Below are 19396 nucleotides of genomic sequence, written 5' to 3'. Positions count from 1 at the left end.
GATAAAACAAAAAATCGTAAGTAGCCCAAAATTATACATATAAGCATTATAAAGCAAAACCACTGACAGTCCTAACTTCTCATGCCCCACTCCCACCTCCACCATCATTAACTACCTACTCTCTGAAATTGGTTTGTTGCTGGGTAGATCTTCCTACGTGACGTTTGCCTGTACTCTGTCTGGTCTCAGGTCAAGTAGACAAACTAACTGAGGTTCCGTTATTTTTCTACTGTGTACAGAACAGTCTTACCGTCACTTATTGTAATATTAGCAAGATCCACAATCTTATTAGGAAGCTCTTGAAGCAATTTGCATTGCTTAAACTTTGGTTTTTCCCAGTGAGATTTGCCGCTGTTGATATTGATTGAGCTGAAAAAGAGAGGAGAGAGCTTCATCGTTGGAAGATGAGGCCGGAATAGTCTGAAAGCGAGTGGTAAAGGAGAATGCTGTGTCCTTGGCAGGCCTCCTCTTTGCCCACCCGCAGCCTCCCTGCAGATATTGCAAAGGTGGGAGCCCAGTGTTTGTGCAGTGAAGAAAACTTTACTCATGGGGAGCGAGTGAATCTAGGGTCCCCATGCAAGAGGTATAAACAGGCGAGAAAGCCTGGGATGGGGCATGGACCGAGAGTTGAGGCAGAGATGCTGCCCCTCTGGACATGACTCCTACCCTCAGTTTTGCTTCTTCCCGCATCTTAAGATGAAATTCCTGTTAAAATTATGGTCTCTATCTCAGCATGTGAATTTACTCGAGGCAGTTAGTATAGCAATCTCTGACCTCACTGGGCCTCACCATCCACCCTTCTCTATGCTCCATCCAGTGCAAGCCAGCACATTTCAAATCACTTAACATTTATGGAGAACCTTCTCTGTCCTAGGCCTGGTAGTAGGTTCTGTAGACAAACAGGGCAGGGTCTCGTCCTTTGAGGAGCTTGTAACTTGGTGCTTTGAGACTGTTGATATAACTACATTTATTAGGCAAGATATGAGATGAAAAACTGTATAAACGAAACTGAATCAACTGAACCACCAAGCAAGGAGAACTTATTTGCAACTTGTTTTGTTTTGCTTTGTTTAATAAAATCATCTTTATTATCATTCCTGAATACATTAGAAACAGACATGGATCTCTTTAATAAGACATCTAAGTTCTCATGGGCAGCTGTTTTCCACTCATTGTTAGAAAATTCAGTTTACTTCAGAATGGTAAAAAAAAAAAAAGCCAAGTCATATCTTAGTGTTATGATGACAAGTTTCCAACTCATAGGGACCCTGGAAGGGTCTCTGGGTCTCCCAGGTCAAGAAACTATACTGTCCTAACAGCTTCCCACACTCAAGTGTCTTCTGGAATTGCTTAAAAATTTCAGTGGACCCCTGGGCAACAGAATATTCTATTACTCTGCTGGTTGTTAAGGTGCAATTCTAGGGTTAAACGCTGTGCCCATTTTCAAACTGTCCAGGCTTATCTTCCAAAAAATCATGTATTCCTCACTTTACTAACTCTCCCTGCCAAATAAAGGACCCCAAAGCATTAAGTGTCAACCGCAAAGTTAGGTGAGGCCCCTTTCTCTCTCCAAATCAAGTGATTTGGAATCCCGAATGAATGCAAGCACCAAAAACCTAGGACAGGGGTCTTTCCACAAAACTATTTGCCGCTTTTGAGCTGAGCTGGGCATGAAAAGGGCAGAGATGGAGGAAGCGCCCCCCCACCCCCTACCCACCAGGCCCTAATCAAGCAAAGCAAATAGCACAAGCAGAGAAAGAGACATAAGAGCAGAACGGCAATGGCCCTTTTTGGCTGGAGTACCGATAAGGAAAGGAGCCTGGGGGTCTTAAGTACTTTATTTAGGGGTTTGAACTTAATTCTTGAGGCAGCATGGAGCTGGAGTGCGAGACTGACATGGTGGTAGCCAGCCTTTAGGAAAATCACGCTGGCGGCGGTTTGAAGTAGAGCTGGGGGTAGTGGGCAGAAGGCAAAGAGACTTCTCTAATAGTGGCACCAAGGGAGTGGCAGTGGGGTTGAAAAGGAAAGGGGAGATGCGAGCTCTGACTGTGACCATAAAAGCTGCAGGACTTGCGAAGTGATTGGATGGAGGGAGGAAGAGGTAGGACCTGGTCCAAGATGTCGCCTTCCAAAAGCGAGCTTTAAAGTTTTTGTGAAAACGTGCTGCCCCTCTGGCCTGCCCACTTAAGTTAATGGCATAAACCGTTAGCAGAGAGTCAGAAAAGAGGGGCTGATGATTTGAAAAAGGAAAATGTTACAGTCAACAATAGAAGAGTGATTTAGTAAATTACTATGGCCCATCAAGGAGATAGCTTCTGAGGTAGTTTTTTGAAATGGTCATTAAGATGAATGCAAAACATGGAAAATGTTTGCTCAACCATTGAGTGAAAGGGTAAATGACATTATTGCTATAAGGACGGTGAATACCACTACACAAAATTTAAAAGGCATACAGTGAAAGGCTAGATGGAAAAACACGACAATCTAAAAGCAGTGCTGTTCAGGCGATGGGATTTCTCCTTTGTCTTCTTGAAAATTTTCCTGGAATGTCATTATGTTGCATGTGCATGCGTAAGCAGGTTCTTAAGGTGAAAGCAAGAAAGAAAGACAAACAGTTGGGCAGTAGAGGGGGAGAGAGGGAGCATCTTCAGACAAATGACATGGAAACATGCCCCCAGTTAAGCAGATCTTTGTGTATCTGAACTATTAAATCTTGGATGGTACATACCAGACTCTAGTGGCGTTTCCAGCCTCATTCTTTATGCATCTAGTTTGGGCTGTCTCGGTAGGGTTGGTTAAGAGCCACTTATATGTCCCTTTGTATTTAGAGGCTGTTTCTTCGGCTTTGCACTTTCCCGGCTCTACAGAGAAAATGTATGCCCATTTGAAAGGGCAAAAGGTACTTAAAAGTTTCATGAACATCCATTACGACTCATCATTATCACCCTGTACATAAACATCAGCAAATAAAAGGGGAAACTTCCACTAGGTAATTTAAACCAGGCTGAAAACAGCATTAAATGGAGTCTTTTTTTTTTAAATAAGGCTCCCAGTACAACCTCACATATGATCCTTTGCATTAAAACTACCAGTTTTTCTGCTTTTTGTTTTTGAAAAATGCATTGAAAAAAGATTAAGTTATACAAAGGGGTGTAGAGTAAAAATTCAGAGTCTCCACCTGCCAACTGCCCTCCTTTTGAGGGCAATTGTTAATAGTTTGAGGTGCAGCAACAGGAGACTAAAGGCTGGCCCCTATTTCTGATAGTTTCTCCTTTCTTAACGGACTCAGGTGGATCTGGTTCTAGTGAACTCAATGTATTTGTCATCACCAATATGGTCAAGGGAGCTCTGTGTGGATGTTGGTGCTGAGGGCAAGGTTTTGCTGCCAAGGGTAGTCATCTTAAGGGAGATGTGACCTGGGTTAAGTTTATGTGGTAAGGTCCCAGTTTTTACTCACTACTGGATTTGTGACCCTGATGCTGGAAATGTTTCCATCAGGTGTTGACAAAATGGCCAGAGAAGCGGGCCAGCCAGCCTTGCCCAGCCATCCCAGTCTTCTGTCGGAGTGAGGCTGAAAGGCGCCTTTCTCTCCCTCTCAGGACATCTTCATTAGCACCGTGTGCATGGTGGGCTCTGCCTGCGGCTTCAGCACTTCTCTGCCTCCCATCTCCCACTTATCCTTTCGCAATCACAGCCTGCCCTCTGCTACTTAACACATCTGTTGCCAAGGACTGTGCATTCTACAGGTTTCTGTGTGTTATCTGGGTTAGCTCCACGTTTCCCCCTCAGTCTATTAGGGAATAGGAAGAATGCTGGCAGCGATGGGAAGGATGCAGAGTAGCCCGGCAGACTTTCTCTTTACCATTACAGCTTTGCTAATCTGAAAAGAAAATGCCCATGAGAGAAATTCTGGACTGTTCCCAGATCACTTTCCAAGATGACTAGGCTGGTTGAATCAATCAATAAACTAACAAATATCTATTGGGCAGCTATTGTGTGTAATGAGGAAGCTCTCCAGGTCTTCCGACTGCATTGATGAGCTGGCCACGGCTACGATCCAGAGCCGATCAATTGCTCTCTGGTAACCCCTCTGGTACTCAGTTTGTTTTTTTAACAAGTTCTTACCTTTCTAGGTTGTCAGGGCACGTGAGCTATGAGGATAGGAAAGGGGACACAAAGACAATTTGTTTCCCCTCTGAACTCGGGGTCTCTACTATGTATGCATTTTGAGCTATAGGGAGTAAACTCATATGGACCCCCCCCCCCAAATTACCTAGTATTTTCACTGTAACGTGTTCAGACTTTACTAATAACGTCAATTGATCTTGTGTGAAGTTTCCATGCGTGAGGTTGCCATGTATTTTACTTTTGATCCTGCTAATCAATTCGGTGGGCACTAAGGAAGAGTTGGCCTTTATGATGACCTGACAAGCACAGCTAAAAAGCAGAGCAAAAAAAAAAAAAAGAAAGAAAGAAAGAAAGAAAGAAAGATGTTGCGGTTATGGCCACAGAGTATGTCTTGGCTGGTGATGCTGTAATTCTGTGCAGATGACTTAATTGGTAGTCCATAAATACCAGGTACTTTACAGCTATTAAGTGGCACATCTTAAGAAACGATAGAAGACAGCATATTGAAGTCTTCTGATAAATTTTCTCTTATCCAAAACAAACAACTCAAAACCCATTTTCAAAAGAACAGTCAGCAACATTTGCGTTATGTTGAAATTGACTAGCCTTATGATTTCTAGGAGCTTGTGATAATTAATAGAGAAGATGGAGTACTCAGGATATATTACTTCAGAGAAAACCTTTTATCCTTCTGGTCTCTAATTTATCCATCATTAGTAATAAGGCAAAGAGGTACATGCTCAGTTAATCTATAAAGCTGTGTTCTGCAGAAAGCCTGTTTCTATAATAGAATAATATGACGATAATGATAATAATAGTAGCCAACATTTGTAGAGCTCTTGTTCCACATGTTTTTTAATTTTTTAAAGTGACAGTTTCTTTCTTTTTCTTTTCTTTTTTTTTTTTTACTGGAGGGTTAATTAAGCTTATTTATTTATTTTTAATGGAGGTACTGGGGATTGAACCCAGGACCTTGTGCATGCTAAGCACATGCTCTACCACTGAGCTACACCCTCCCCCCTCTTAATTCATGTTGTCTTCACAAAAACCTTATGAGATTGTGCTATTACTATCCCCATTCTACAGATGAAGGAACTGAGGCTTAGCCAAGGTCACAAAAACCTAATATTTCATTTCTGAATATTCTGTCCACTAAAAGATATATTGTAGAAATAGAATAGAGCTGTTTTTAACCTCCACCTCTGTAGCACAGTTCTCAAACATTCTAAATTCCTCTACTCTTTCATTGCAGAGCACATTTCAGATTCACACACTTACCTATACATTTTCTCCATTCCCATTTGTAGACATCTTTTTGAAGAACACATTTTCCATATTTCCTATCAGCCCTTGAAAGTTAGATATGCCTGTGTTTACTCAAAATTTCTATGTCCAGTCGAAGCCTCCCCCTCCATTGACCCGTGTTTGGTGAGGTCCCTGCTTATCCTACCCACTCCATTTGTAGTTTATCTCTTCTCAGCTTTCATCTTTCCAGTCTGAAGAGGAATCTTCTTTGTTAAAACCTCTCCATCTGCTGCAACAGACCCTCTCCTCTTAGCACCCTGAACGTTTTAATGACCTTTCCATGAGCCTTCTACCCGGATATGTCCTTCTTGGGTTACATCAAGCAGACCAGCAATAGCCAGTGTTCCGGGAGGAGCTGGACCACAAGTCTGAACCAGACCAAAGCTGTTTCTCCATTGTTTTTCACTTTCCCTGCTCCCGTCTTTCATGGACTTTGTGGACGACAACAAACACTTTATTTCCCCCATCCCCAAATTATGACCAGTTTGGACCCCATTTTCTCTTCACTACAAAGAGGCAGCAGGCAGGCTGCTAGGCTGTGCCGTGACCAACCAAAACAACTTATTTCATGAAGGGAAGAGCCCAATTACAGCATCTGTGAAATAACCACCAGGTACTTTGATCTCCTTCTGACAACTCTGGCCAAAAGGATGCATGTGCAGAATTAAATGGGAGGAAAATCAGAACAAAATGTACCAGCTATGAATAAACTCAGCTCCTACCTGTATGGTACATGGGAAATTGTAGCCATTCCTTGCCCTTCTCTCTGTTCCAAATAACGCAAAAGAACAGTACATAGTCACTGAAATCTTTAAACAAATGTCACAATTGACTACAGGTCTTATCGTTAACAACCACAATCTTAATTACACTTTACGTTCATGTCACCCATTGCCACCTACAAATCAATTCTCAAAAACACCAACGTATTTAGTCCTGACACCAACATTCTAGGGTGGGTAATGCAGGGATTGTTACTCCATTTTCTAGTCTCAGAGAACTTAAATGATCTGTCCAATATCCTATAGCTGACGAGTCACAGAACTGGAAGCAGAATCAAAGCTTTTGGGATCTAAGCATGGTGATGACAATATTAAACACTACCAAGATTTTACTATGCTCTATGTCCCGTGCTAAGCACTTTATGTAAATTACCTCATTCCATCTTTCCAAGAGCTCTCTGAGGAATGGTAATATTATTATTCCCATTTGACAGATGAGGAAACTGAGGCAAGGGAGTTTAATTAAGTTGTCCAAGGTCTCACAGTCAGGAAGTGGAAGAGCAGGGATTCTAACCCAGGCAGCCTGACTCTGAAGACCACATTATCCCCAAAAGACCTTTATATTTATTGTTTGAGAAGAATTTTAGTTATGTCATGTTATCTATAATGCATTAACTTTTAAAATTCCGACTCAGGGATTTACAGGAAATATTTTAAATGATGGTAGATAATTCGGAATGCACTGTAGGCTTGATTGTATTTTGTATAGTCAAAATATTTATCTCAGATTTAAATACCTTAAAACCCATGTGCTTACTAAACCTTTCAGAGTCTAACATTGTAAAGATTTGAGGCACTGAACAGATGATGGAGATAGTTTTATCACACTCTGATTTTAAATCTATACACATAAAAAAGTAGATATATTATGTGAATGCCAGTCTTACAAACAATTGTGTCACTCTTGGAAAAAACCAGGCTTCTTTTAACAAGATGTCAACAACCAAGAAATTCCATTTGCCATTTACAATCCCCAAATCATTCCACATTCCCATAGCCCACAAAATGTGGCTCAGAAAACTGCCATATGAATAGTTCAGAAAAGCAGTGGATGGTTTTCTTTTTTCTTGACTTTAAATTACAGTTTTAGTTTGTTAGAATATAATTGTTATTACAAATAATTATAGTTTTAATGCACTAATTTTACAGGGGCTCCCACTCAATAAAATAAATAGAAAGCTATATTTCTTCCTATCTAATTGGTTAAATAATAAAGATTTCTTTCATAAATTCTTTATAACTGCTATTTAAAAAACAGCACCTATCTAGTTATTTTACTCCTTGAAATTATAAAAATTGGTAACATTTGGCTTGTGAAATGTTTACTAACTTCAAATAGTTAATTAAAGTAAAAGGAAGTTCTTTTCATAGCTTTTAGTGAAACAATCTTTACTTTCTTGTTGGTCATAGTCTATATAATTTAAACTTTTATAGATTATATACTTAAAAATTTTTTGTCTATTTTAATTTTTTTGGATTTTTTTCTCTTTTTATTTTTTAACCATTTAAAAAATTAAAGTATAGTTAATTTATAAAGTTGTGTTAGTTTTAGGTATATAGCAAGGGATTCAGTTATACATATCTATTCTTTTTCAGATTCTTTTCCATTATAGGTTATCACAAGGTATTGAATATATTTCCCTGTGCTGTACAGTAGGACCTTGTTGTTTGAGGATGGTTTTCTTATGCAGATTCCAAAGAAAATAATGTAATTTGACCCTCAGTTATCACAACTGAAGCTTGCCTGATAATACACACTTGGATGGAAGAGCTATTCACTTATATCTAATCAGGTTTAAGATGGGTTACAAGTATATTTGTTTTGAAAAATTACTTACAAACGTTCGGTCCATGATTATTTCTTCCTTGGTAGTGTCTCTGTACCAAAAGCATCAAAAAGGCATAGGAAAATTAAATATAACACCAAATACATGAAGGAACAAGTTCAGGAGAAAGAGAACTCTGAGGCAGAACAGTAGAATCCCCCGGCTTGGGATCTGAACAATACTAGGGCTCCAAGAAGACACTTTAAAAGAGCTGGGTCATGATTTGCATACCAAAATGGTGGCAAGCCTTTAACTTAGCAATCACACTTCCAGTAACTTACCCCATAAGAGTACCAGCAGGGATGAATAAAGATATATGTACAAGGGTGGAAGTAACTGAAATGTCCATCACTAAGTAATTGGATAAATACACTGTGGCACACCCACATAAAAGAATCTTCTGCAGTCATTAAAATGCACAAGCTAAATCTATATATATTGGCCTCAAAGGATGTCTATGATGTGTTCTAAAGCAAGAAAAGAAAGTTGTAAAACAGTATATCGAGTAGGATCCCATTCTCTTAGTAAACGCATGGCAACGAATTTAGGAGAATATACAAAATAAGCTGTTAACCAGAGTTCTTAAAGTAGGCGGGGAAAGGGAAGTTTCTGGAGATTTTTGCTATCCATGTTATACATTTCTGTAAAGGTCTGCGATTCTGCAATGGGCACATATCATCTTTGTAATAGGGAAAAATAATAGACACAGTTGTTTTTTAAAGAATGTACACGCCAGACATTTCCAATTTTCTTTTAATAACCTATCATGGCTTTACTTCTATTACTTTCTATGAACCTTCCTGAACCTATTTATATTTGAACATTCAAAAGAAACCAAATCCCAGTGTATGGAAGACAGGCAGTCATGTTTAATGTTTTAAAAATCAGCCAACCATGGTATACCAGAGCCATGCCTATTTTTCAAAGGGATTCTTCTGGATGTTCCTTTAACAGGGGACTAGTATATGTGCAGGGCAAGAGCAGAGAAAATAGTCCTCAGATGACCAGTTGCCTTTGTCATGGTCTTCTTGATACTACTCAATGCCTGCCAGTTTCACTGCAATCACCTCTCGAGATCTGTGCCCCAGGCAAGTCTTGAACTAGTCAGTATTCCTCACTTTAAACATTTCTAGTTCCCTTGGAATTTCTAATTCCTGAAAGTGCATTATCCAAAAATAAAAGGCCTTATAAATCCTCACGCATTGGCCAGCCCTAGCCTTTCATCCCTTTAAGGCATGATTTTTTTTTCTAAGTCACAGAATCATAACATTTTAAAGCTAAGGGGGGCATTAGGAGTAACTGAGTCCAATTCCACTGTTTCCCCTATTTATTTTCTTATGTTTTGTTCTCCCATTGGCTTTATACCCTCCAGTAATAATACAAACTTCTTCCTCATTCCGAAGAGAACCTTCACTCAGAAGGGAAGATACAATTAAAGATGCAGCAGTCTCTAAAGCTCAGACAAAAACAAAGGAGATACTCTCGAAATAAGAACAGACCCACAGACTCACATACCTGCTTTTAACTTGAACAGCCAAACTAGCAAGAGCAAATTCACTGTCCTGAAATATAGAATTCAACTGTAAAAGACAAAACGTATCAGTTATAGTATTTCTGTGTGTCTTTCTTAATCCAGCAAAGTTAACCTGAGATGATGTGATCATTAAGCTTTGTTCATTATGTCAGTTGGTTCAACATTTCCAACTGTTCTGCTCATCTTTTTTTTAAATTATTTTCAAATAATTTTCCCATATCTTTTATTGAAGTACAGTCAGTTTACAATGTGTTAATTTCTGGTGTACAGTATAATGTTTCAGTCATACATGTACATACATATATTTGTTTTCATATTCTTTTTCATTATAGGTTACTACACAATGTTGAATATAGTTCCCTGTGTTAAACAGTAGGACCTTGTTGTTTATCTATTTTATATATAGTAGTGTGTATCTGCAAATCCCGAACTCCCAGTTTATCCCTTCCCACTCCACTCAGCTTTTCAATGTACATTTTACCTATTGTTATGGGCTGAAATGTGTCCCCCACCCCACCCCCACCCTAAATTCATATGTTGAAGCTCTAACCCCCTAATGTGACTGTATTTGAAAATAGGGCCTTTAAGGAAGTAATTAGGGTTAAATGAGGTCATAAAGGTGGAGCCCTAATACAATAAGACTGATGTCCTCAAAAAAGAGGAAGAGACACCAGAGATTGCTCTCTTTGTGTGCACACACACAGAAAAGGCCATGTGTGAGGACACAAGAAGGTGGCGATCTGCAAGCCAAAGACAGAGGCCTCACCAGAAACCAACCCTGCTAGCACCTTGATCTTGGACTTCCAACCTCCAGAATGGTAAGAGAATAAATGTCTGTTGTTTAAACCACCCAATGCATCCTATTTTGTTATGGTAGGCCTAGTGGATGAATATACCCATCCATTCTCAAGCACTTATAATCATGCTGTATACATTTGAAAATAAATGCTGATGGGGAGGAGGGAAACAGACATCATTTACTGTTGGTGCGCATGCAAGTTGGTATCACCTATCTGGGAGGCCACTTAGTGATAGCTATTAAAATGTGAGATATTCATGTCCTTTGAGCCAGCAATTTCAGTTCTAGGATTTATCCTATAGAAATACTTAAGCGTCCCCCAAATTTATTGCAACGGCATTACTGTCAGCTTTGTTTTCAAATAGAGAAAAAAATAGAAACAACCCGAATGTTCACCAAAGGATATTTGGATTAAAAGAAACACAGGCTGAAGGATCATGCTGACACCAAGGGTTGACAAAACATTGTAAACTGACTATAACTCAATAAAATTTTTTAATAAAAAAGAAATACTACATTACAACCATCTAGTGACCTCCTACACATTTGTTAATCTATATGACGTAGATTTATATTTATCAGCATGAATACGCTTAAAGATGCATGGTTAAGTGAAAAGAAAGCAAGTTGCGGAATAGCGTACTTAGTATGAGCTCAATTATTTTTGTAAAAAAAATACATGCATCAATGCTATTATATATATAGAAAAAAATCGGAAAGAATATACTGCAGACTGTTAAGAGGAATTAATACAAGAAGGGATAACAGAAAGGACATTTACTTTCTGGGTTTCAGTTTTCAGCATCTGAATTCTTTTACAGACAGTAGGTATTGCTCTTATTATTAGAAAAATGTAAAAATAAATAAAACATTTATTGTGTAGGAGAGAAAAGAAATGAAAATGCAGAAAACAAAAATATTTAAGTACTATGGCATAGACTATGTTATCACTGCTCTCCTACATCCCCCAAATAAGGGAAATTTGGCAAAGACCCAGAATTTGTGTCGGTGCAAGGAAATGTACAGTTTTAAACAAATTAAAATAATAACATCCCATAAGAGCTTTCAGCATTGGCACTATGAAAGAGAGACTGCATACATCCTCATGGGGTCGCTTACAGATTAGATAGATTTGCAGCAACAAAAAGAATCAGAACCAATTTTCTGTGAAATGTATTATGGGTAGAGAAAAGTGCAGCCTAGTTTTAATCTACTTGGTCTTTAATATATATTTTTTCACATATTTTATATGTACCATAAATATTCAAAAGATTATTTTACCCAATTTTCTGCAAATTCCTTTACAACATCAGTGATAAGGATCCTTGGCTTTTCATCAAAGACAGACAAGCTCATTTCAGTATTGTAGAAGGAAACTGCAATTAAAAATAAGGAGATTAATTTCATCGATTTAGTTCAAGAAATTTAATTTCTGTAAGTTTGGTTAAAATGCTCTTCAGTTTGAAGAAACCAAATAATGAAGTCTCATTCTTAAACTTTGTTTAATTTAGGTCCAGGCTCAAGAACCAGTACCTTCAGGTCCATATACAAAAAGCAAACCAGGATGTACCATCGGATTTTTGCTTTAATTATTTGGGCTGTTCCCTGACTTCTACACAATTGATAGACAATCTACAAATCCCCCAAATGTTGGTTTTCATTGGCCAACAGACTTCCAGTCCATTTAATGGCCAAGCTGAACATTATCTCACAAGTTCATTTGTACTGAGAAAATATTCATTTCTTCCTGTGTCCTTCTTTATTATTTTGGGGTTTTCTTTATTTCCTTCTTTCTCTTATCTGTACTATCAAATTTCAACTTTGGAATATTAAAAGTTGAATGAGTATCTATCCCATATTTGAATAATTTGGAAGCCAAATACTCCTTGGCCACAGATGAGCATTTGGAGCCAGCTGGAGGTAGAGACTGGACCTACATGAAAGGAATTCAAAAATAGCAAACTAGAATACTTTTCGGTGTATTCTGGTATGTGGTCAACATGTCAGATGTAAGGGCATATAATCCTCTTATAGGGAAGGGGATGAGGGTCCTGATCCATGTTCACATTGGCAGAGTCAGAGTGAGAGCATCAGGAAGAAAAGGATGGAAAGGAGGCTTGGGGAGGAGGGTATAGCTCAAGTGGTAGAGCGTATGCTTAGCATGCACAAGGTCCTGGGTTTAATCCCCAGTACCTCCATTGAATAAACAAACAAACAAACAAACAAACAAACCTAATTACCTCCCCACCTGCAAAAAAGAAAGAAAGAAAGAAGGCTTAGAAATGTCATACTGAGTGAAAAGGTACATTTGCATTACATTTCAATAAAGCAAAGGTAAGCAACACGGCTAGAGAATTCTATCTTTGGACAAGGTACCCACTGTCTGAAGATTGGAAACACCTGTACCTTCTTTTTCCCTTTCTGCTGTCAGAGAACTGGCTATCTTGGAGAACACATGTCCCATTATGCACGCATTCTGTTATGCCACACACATCGTGGAACATACCTTTGGACATAGCGGCAATAGGTGAAGTCAAAGTTTCCGTAGATAAAAAGGAAGGTGTGGAGTCCAGCCAGGTTGTCTCAAAAGACGAAAAGGGTAGTGAAGACACAGTTGCTGTAGAAGGATGTGTTACTCCAGTGGGTATAAGTGGAAATGAGGCTCCAGGAGCAGTGGATGTCATGGCAGCTGTGTTTAGAAGGGAGTCCTGTGTGGGCTTAGGAAGAACTAAATTAGGGGATGCTGATGCCGCTGGGATTCTGCTCCATGCAGACGTTGCTGTAGAGCTAGGGAGAAGCATGGAACCAATAGATAGGGTGTAGTCAATTGTAGGAGGTGACTTACTCATTCTGCTAAAGAATAGAGGTTGAGACACAGTCCTGGAGTCAGCAGTCACAGTGATTCTGGAAAATTCTTCGGGGGACTTGGAAATGTATGCACTGTCATCTGTGATTTTTATAGACATAGGGAAAGAAGTTGGGAAGCCAGTAGTGAGACTGCCCACTACAGGTGTAGGGATAGTTTTGGTGGGTATGGCACTTGAACCAGCAAAGGGTAGTATTGTAATGTTAGTGAACGGGTGTGTTGGTGTTATGTCAGAAGTCGGAACTGTGGATTTTGGCACCTCTTCAGTAGAGGAAGTTATCATGTGAGGAGCATTTGACATAGTTGCCAGAGGGGAACCTGAAGGGAGACTAGATAAGATCCAAGTCAGCATAGGTGAAGTAGTAACCTTTGAAATTATAGATCCTGAAGGAGCACCAGAAGGATGTGATGGGAGCGTTGTCCCAGGAGTTACAGATGTGGTTGTCTTCTCGAATGTGTGCTTAATGTCAGCCAAAGTAGTAAGGATAGATCTTGAAGATATTGACAATGAAGGGCTCTCAGACACCCCCAAGGTAGGAAGAATTCCTGTTGTGGAAACTGCTGACATTGCCATAACATCTCCAGACACAAGACCAGTCTGAGAGGCTGTGAGAGTTGACAAAGTCTCTGGAACAAGGTAAGAACTTTCTGTTTCCATCTTGCTAGGTGTTGGGATATGAGTAGTGGTGGAAATTGAAAATTGAGCTGTAGGTGTGTTCCAGGAAGTCGTAAGCAGAAGCTGGGTGTTACTAGATGAGGTTCTTGTTCCCAGAACTGGAAATTCAACCATTTGAGATGTAGGAGGAAGGGAAGTCTTTGGAGAGGAGAACTCAGCTTCAGGACTATGAGGTGAAAAAAGAAGCGACGTCAAAGAGGGTGGAGTTGTACTGGATGGAATCCATGGAGGGTATGAAACAGGTGTGTTCACAGACATGGCACCTTTTGTTAGTTCAGCCGTTGAAGTATTTTCTGACAAAGAAGTCGTCTTTTCCGTATTCGAAGAAAGGTAAATGGTGGCTTTTACACTTTTTGTGGGTCCAGGAGTGCTCTTAAAGCTAGTCAAAGATGGAGAAACCTGAATATTCAAGGAAGTATGGAGATTTTCTGAAGGAGTAGATGAAAGCACACTTTCAGAGTCAACAGGCCTGGAATAAGTATTTGTAAGAGCTGTCACTTTACCATTGTTCACAGTAGCTAGAGAGCTGTTAGAAATCCCAGATAATATGCCCAGAGTGGTAGCCTCATCTCCTTGGGGTAATTGTTGGGTTGTTGATAGAAATGGTGAAAATGTGGTCTTTGGAATGGAAGAAATAGCTTCAGTGTTCTTAGAACTGAGTAGAGAGGAGGCAGTGGTGCCTATGAATGGAGTCACTATCTCAGCCATAATAGTGGTTGGAATGGTTTTCACAGAGGGAAAAGCTGGCTCTGTCGAGGAGGAAAAGGATGTAGGTGTGATCCTGGAGGACACCTCTGTTATTTCTGAGGAAGTGAAAGCAGAGGAAACCACTGTGGTTTTTAAAGTAGGTCCAGCATATGTCCCAGGTGTGACATCCAATGCCGATGTTTGTGTGGTCCTGGAAGTCCTAGGGGTAATTGCAGACAATAAAGTATAAAACGATCCAACCATTGTGGAAGCATCAGAAGAAACAGCTGGAGGTGAGAGAGAAGAGGCATGAACTGACACTGAGGACATCTCAGACATAGGCCCAGAAGTGACTGCAGAGGAACTTTTCCAACAATCCGGGTGTGCTGTTTCGCAAGATTTAGTTGTTGGTGCTGCGGGAGTGTCCGAAACTCTTTTAGAGGTGAAGGCAGTGACATGAACCGGCAGTGGGGACATCTGGTAGATACGAATGGACGTTGCCATAGAGCTTCCCCCACGGAGAGCTGCGGGTACATTCGGAGTGGAAAGGGCAGTAGCGACCCTGTCAGGGCAGCTAGCTGTGGGACTGGCACTAGAGAGCCGAGCTGTGGAAAGAGACAGGGACTGGGGGGAGGTCTGTGTGCTTTCAGAAATGAAAGAGGCAACCGAAGACACATCAGCTTGTGTCCTAGGTGAAAGCAAGTGTGAACGAGTTGCGTTGATGTTTATAGAATTTGATATTCTGGTGGTCCTGGAAGTTACAGGCTCTACAAATGAAGTATCCTGGCGGTGTGAGAAAGGGTGGGTCACAGGGGTGGGGCTTACTATTGTTTCTTCAGTCCTGGGGATATATACTGAAGGGACACTCAGGCTTTCTTTTTCAGGAGACAAAAGTGAGGTGATTGTCAGAGATTGTGTAGGGAGAGCTGTTTTCCCAAGACCAGTAGACATTTCTGAAACGTGGACATCTACTGTGTTCCTTGAAGTCGAGGTAGGTATAGTCTGTGTACCCCCAGAAGTGGGAGATGAAGCCGAACTCCTGTTAGGTGGAGTCACAAATGGAATCCCTGAATGTGAATGTGCTTGATGACTGGAAACTTCTGTGGTCTCAGAAAATCCTGTATCTGTCATTTCTAAGGATGATGTAGTGTGGAAGACTGAAATAAAAAGATTACTTGGTGGGGGCATGTCTGTCATCTTTGGAGTTCTAGGGGTCTTTCCCAGGAAGGTGGTCATCTGCTCTTTGCTAGAGGATAAGGTAGAATCGTCAGTCACTAATAGGGTGGGGACCCGTGTGTTTACAAGACGTGTGGAAGGTTGAGAGATGTACCCATCTCCTGAAGTAATAAGCTTGTTGGCAGAGATGTGTGAGGGCACGGTCTCATCAACAACAGAAGTTTCTGTGGTGCCAGTAGCCAAGCCAGCATCTCCACTACCACTGAAAGTATATGGAAAGCTCAGAGCATGGGTAGAAGTCTCCTCTGCTTGAGATATGGGTTGGGTTGCTAATGGTGTAGACAGACTTGAGGTCACATGAGTGGAGGACACCACAGGAGTGTTGTCAGGCGGAGATTTAGAGCAGGCAAGTATTGGTCTGGAAGGGGTTACTGTGTCAGCTGAGGTGGAGAGAAGGGTGGTCTCAGCCTTAGTTGCCACAGGAGTGGGAGGTCTCAGCGAGGGGATGAGAGTCTCTGTCAGAGAGGGCACTGGTGTGGGTGTCATCCTGACAGAGATCACTGTGGCCTCTGAAGCCGTGTGAAGAGAGTCTCTGTGGGTAGGTATGGTGTCGCTGGTGGTGGAAGCAGTCTGATCCAATGGTGGCACCGATGCTGTGGTCACCACAGCTGATGACACAGTTGAGACATCTGAGGGCAGAGATGTGGAGGAAGCCCTGGCCAGTGTAGAAGGCTCAGGCGTGACAGCCTTAGTCTCCTCAGACACCACCATAGAGGCAACAGCAGAGACATGAACTGGCAGGGAGAACATATGGGTACTAGGCACAAGGGGTGCTGAGGAATGGCTAGCTGCAGGCTGTGGAGGGAAGGATCCAGCAGACAAGGACACAGCTGTCCTGTCTGTAGGGATAGTGACATAACTCGTCCCCAGTGTGGTGGAAGCATCCAGGGGTTTGGGAAGTGACTGTGTGCTCCCAGAAGTGGGAGATGGAGTTGGATTCCCCTTGGGTAGAGTCTCTGAAGTCCAGTTTGCTGTGTAGATGTGGGTGGAATTAAAGATTTCTGTAGTTCCATTGTATGAACTCTTAGGTGTGGTTTTTACCAATTTTGTAGAAAACCAACTTCCTCTCACCTCAGTAGTTGCAGTTTTGTTATCCAACCGAGCAGTCAGCTCAAGAAAAGGGGAAACAGATTCATCTGTTGCTTCCAGCATTGTTGCAAATGGAGAAACCTCGGTTGTAGCTGCTGGAGTCAATTTTCCCGTAAGATAGTGGGAAGTTGTTTCTTCCCTTGTCACAGGAGTCTTGAATCTTTCTGTTGTTGCAGACTCTGGTACAGGGTCTGTTGTCTCTCCAAATGCAATTATACCATTTGTCTCTGTTTGTGTGTTCTCAGAAGCACTCTCCTCAGTAGAAAAATTCGGTTCAATGTCAGCAAGGGTAGATACTATATCTACTGGCAGAACAACTGTCTCCCTTGGTGTTGAAAGAAGTTCATTTTCAGCTACTGTGGACGTAGGAGTGGTTTTTAGTAGTAAAGTGGTAAGTTTACACTCAGGCAGTTTGGTTACAGTTGTGGTTCCAGTAACTGTGGAGAAGTTAGCAAACCTTGGAGATGTCAAATTGGATAGAACTGTTGTATGTCTGTCTGTGGTAGCATCAGTGGTAGTGGTAGCCTCATTCTCTGTGGATGTTTCTGGTGGGATGATAGTATTAGTATTTGTGGATGCATGTTCTGTATTAGAAGTACTCCCATGGAATGCTGATGTCAACAGGGTCTGGTCCGGCCTGGAAGTCCAAGTGATCTCATTGGTAGAAGGTAGATGGTCATCTTCATCAGTTATTGATGTGGGACCAGACTGAAATGCCTTGGATGTGGAAGCTGATTCAGTGGAAATCAAAGGAAGCATGGTCTCACCACCTGTGGGTGTATTCTGGGTGTATACTGGCCCAGTGATTGTGGGGGAAAGCATAGTTTGGGCCACCATAGGTGCAAGTGTGACTCCAGGAGTCAAGGCTGTGTGTGTAGTCTCAGCATCAATAACTGTCTGTACACTCTGAGCTCTGGTGAATGGAGACCATGTCCTGAAAGAAAGGGCTATAGAAGAGGCCTCTTTTGGCGTGGAGGTAGATACTGTATCTTCCACTCTGGGTGAAGAGACATCCTGGAAATTTATAGATGTCGATTTTGTTTCAGCTGTTCTTAACGCAGGTGTCATCTCAATAGACTTAGTAGGAAAAACTGTAAAGGGTATTTCCATATCAGTTGTTGCCAACATAGATGCTGTCTGATTTCCAGGAAATACAGAATCCACTGGAGTGGCTGTAGAGATGAGCACAGACTCAGGTGGCAGTGTTGATGCAGTCCCAATGTGAGTAGTTGTAGCTGAGGTCTGTTTCACGGTGCACCAAGGTACACTTCCAGAAGCTGTAGATGCCCCAATACCTGTGGATTTGTGTTTGGGCCGAGATGTTGTAGGCATGGATGTGGACTCAATAGATGAGAATAAAGATGTTGTCCTCATAACAGCCGACTGAGATCCAGTTACTGAAGTTTTGGATACAGTTGAATTCTTGGTAAATTCAGATGTGTACAGGAAATTAGTAGCTACAGTTGGATGAAAGGTCTCAGTAGTAACGGATTCAGCCATTCTTGTTGTCCTTGTGCTCTCTGAAGATGTGGATTTAGTTATTTTCGCAGAATTGGTAGTAGGGCCAATGGAAGTACTCTTGGTAGACAAAGCAATGGCTGCTGAAGTAGGCAAAATGTCTGCTGCAAATGTAGCTGTCTCAGCTATGGGTGTCTTTAAAGAATTTGGTGTAGTCATTGTTTCCAGAGGTGGAGATATTGTATTGGAATACGATCTAGTTGTATAATCGGTTGCAAATACAGGCATGCTTTTAGACGTCATTGTGGAAAAATAGACAGTCTTTTGCAGTTTTAGTTCAGTAACTTGGGATGGAGTTGTCAAATCTATTTGTTGCGAAAGAGTTGTACTTGTTTCTTGAATTGTTATATTTTCATAAACAACTGAAAAATTACCAAGCATGTGTTATTTTGGATTCAACTTTAGAGGTCGGAGACAATTCTTTAAGGAAGAGCTCTATAATTTTTTTTCATATTTTTAAAAGGAAAGAAGTATCAGATATAAATCAAATCATGTGATTACAGTTGACCCTTGAATAACAGGGTTTGAATCGTGTGGGTCCAGTTATACACAGATTTTTTTCAATAGTAAGTACTACAGTGCTAAATCCACTGTTGGTTGAATCCTTGGATATAGAAGAGTAAATATGGAGAAACCACAGATACAAATTGTGTTGGGGTTTTCACTGGTCAGGAGAGTTGACTTTCCTTACCCTCGCTTTGTTCAAGGGTCAACTGTACTTAGCTTTTCTTAAGATGATATTCCACTTTCCAAAATCTATATATGGTTCTCATAATGTCCTGGTTAAGTAACAAGTAGGACATCCATTCCATAATGTCTCCACTAAAAAATATGGGCACTCCTAAAAGAGGGGTGCATGCTAGAGTAGTACACTGATTAGGAGGACTAACTTTGGAAAATGAACCGATTTCTTGAAAGCCACAATTTATCAAAACTAACTTAAGAAGAAC

The 19396-nt window shown here is 40.8% G+C and overlaps 1 protein-coding gene across 1 annotated transcript in view; it reads right to left on the bottom strand.

Annotated features, from left to right (window-relative positions):
* ADGRG4 (adhesion G protein-coupled receptor G4) overlaps positions 1 to 19396 on the bottom strand; it is a 73843-nt gene that overhangs the window by 38863 nt on the left and 15584 nt on the right. The window contains 8 exon segments of the mRNA XM_072955931.1: positions 251 to 369; positions 2729 to 2861; positions 4274 to 4437; positions 6156 to 6235; positions 8054 to 8093; positions 9557 to 9621; positions 11656 to 11750; positions 12881 to 18808. Coding sequence (XP_072812032.1) covers positions 251 to 369; positions 2729 to 2861; positions 4274 to 4437; positions 6156 to 6235; positions 8054 to 8093; positions 9557 to 9621; positions 11656 to 11750; positions 12881 to 18808 — 6624 coding nt within the window.

This window comes from Vicugna pacos, chromosome X (assembly GCF_048564905.1).
Source record: "Vicugna pacos chromosome X, VicPac4, whole genome shotgun sequence".
NCBI classification, from domain to species: domain Eukaryota; kingdom Metazoa; phylum Chordata; class Mammalia; order Artiodactyla; family Camelidae; genus Vicugna; species Vicugna pacos.
Note: the sequence above shows the minus strand (reverse complement) of the source record. Positions and strands in the feature narration are given on the sequence as shown.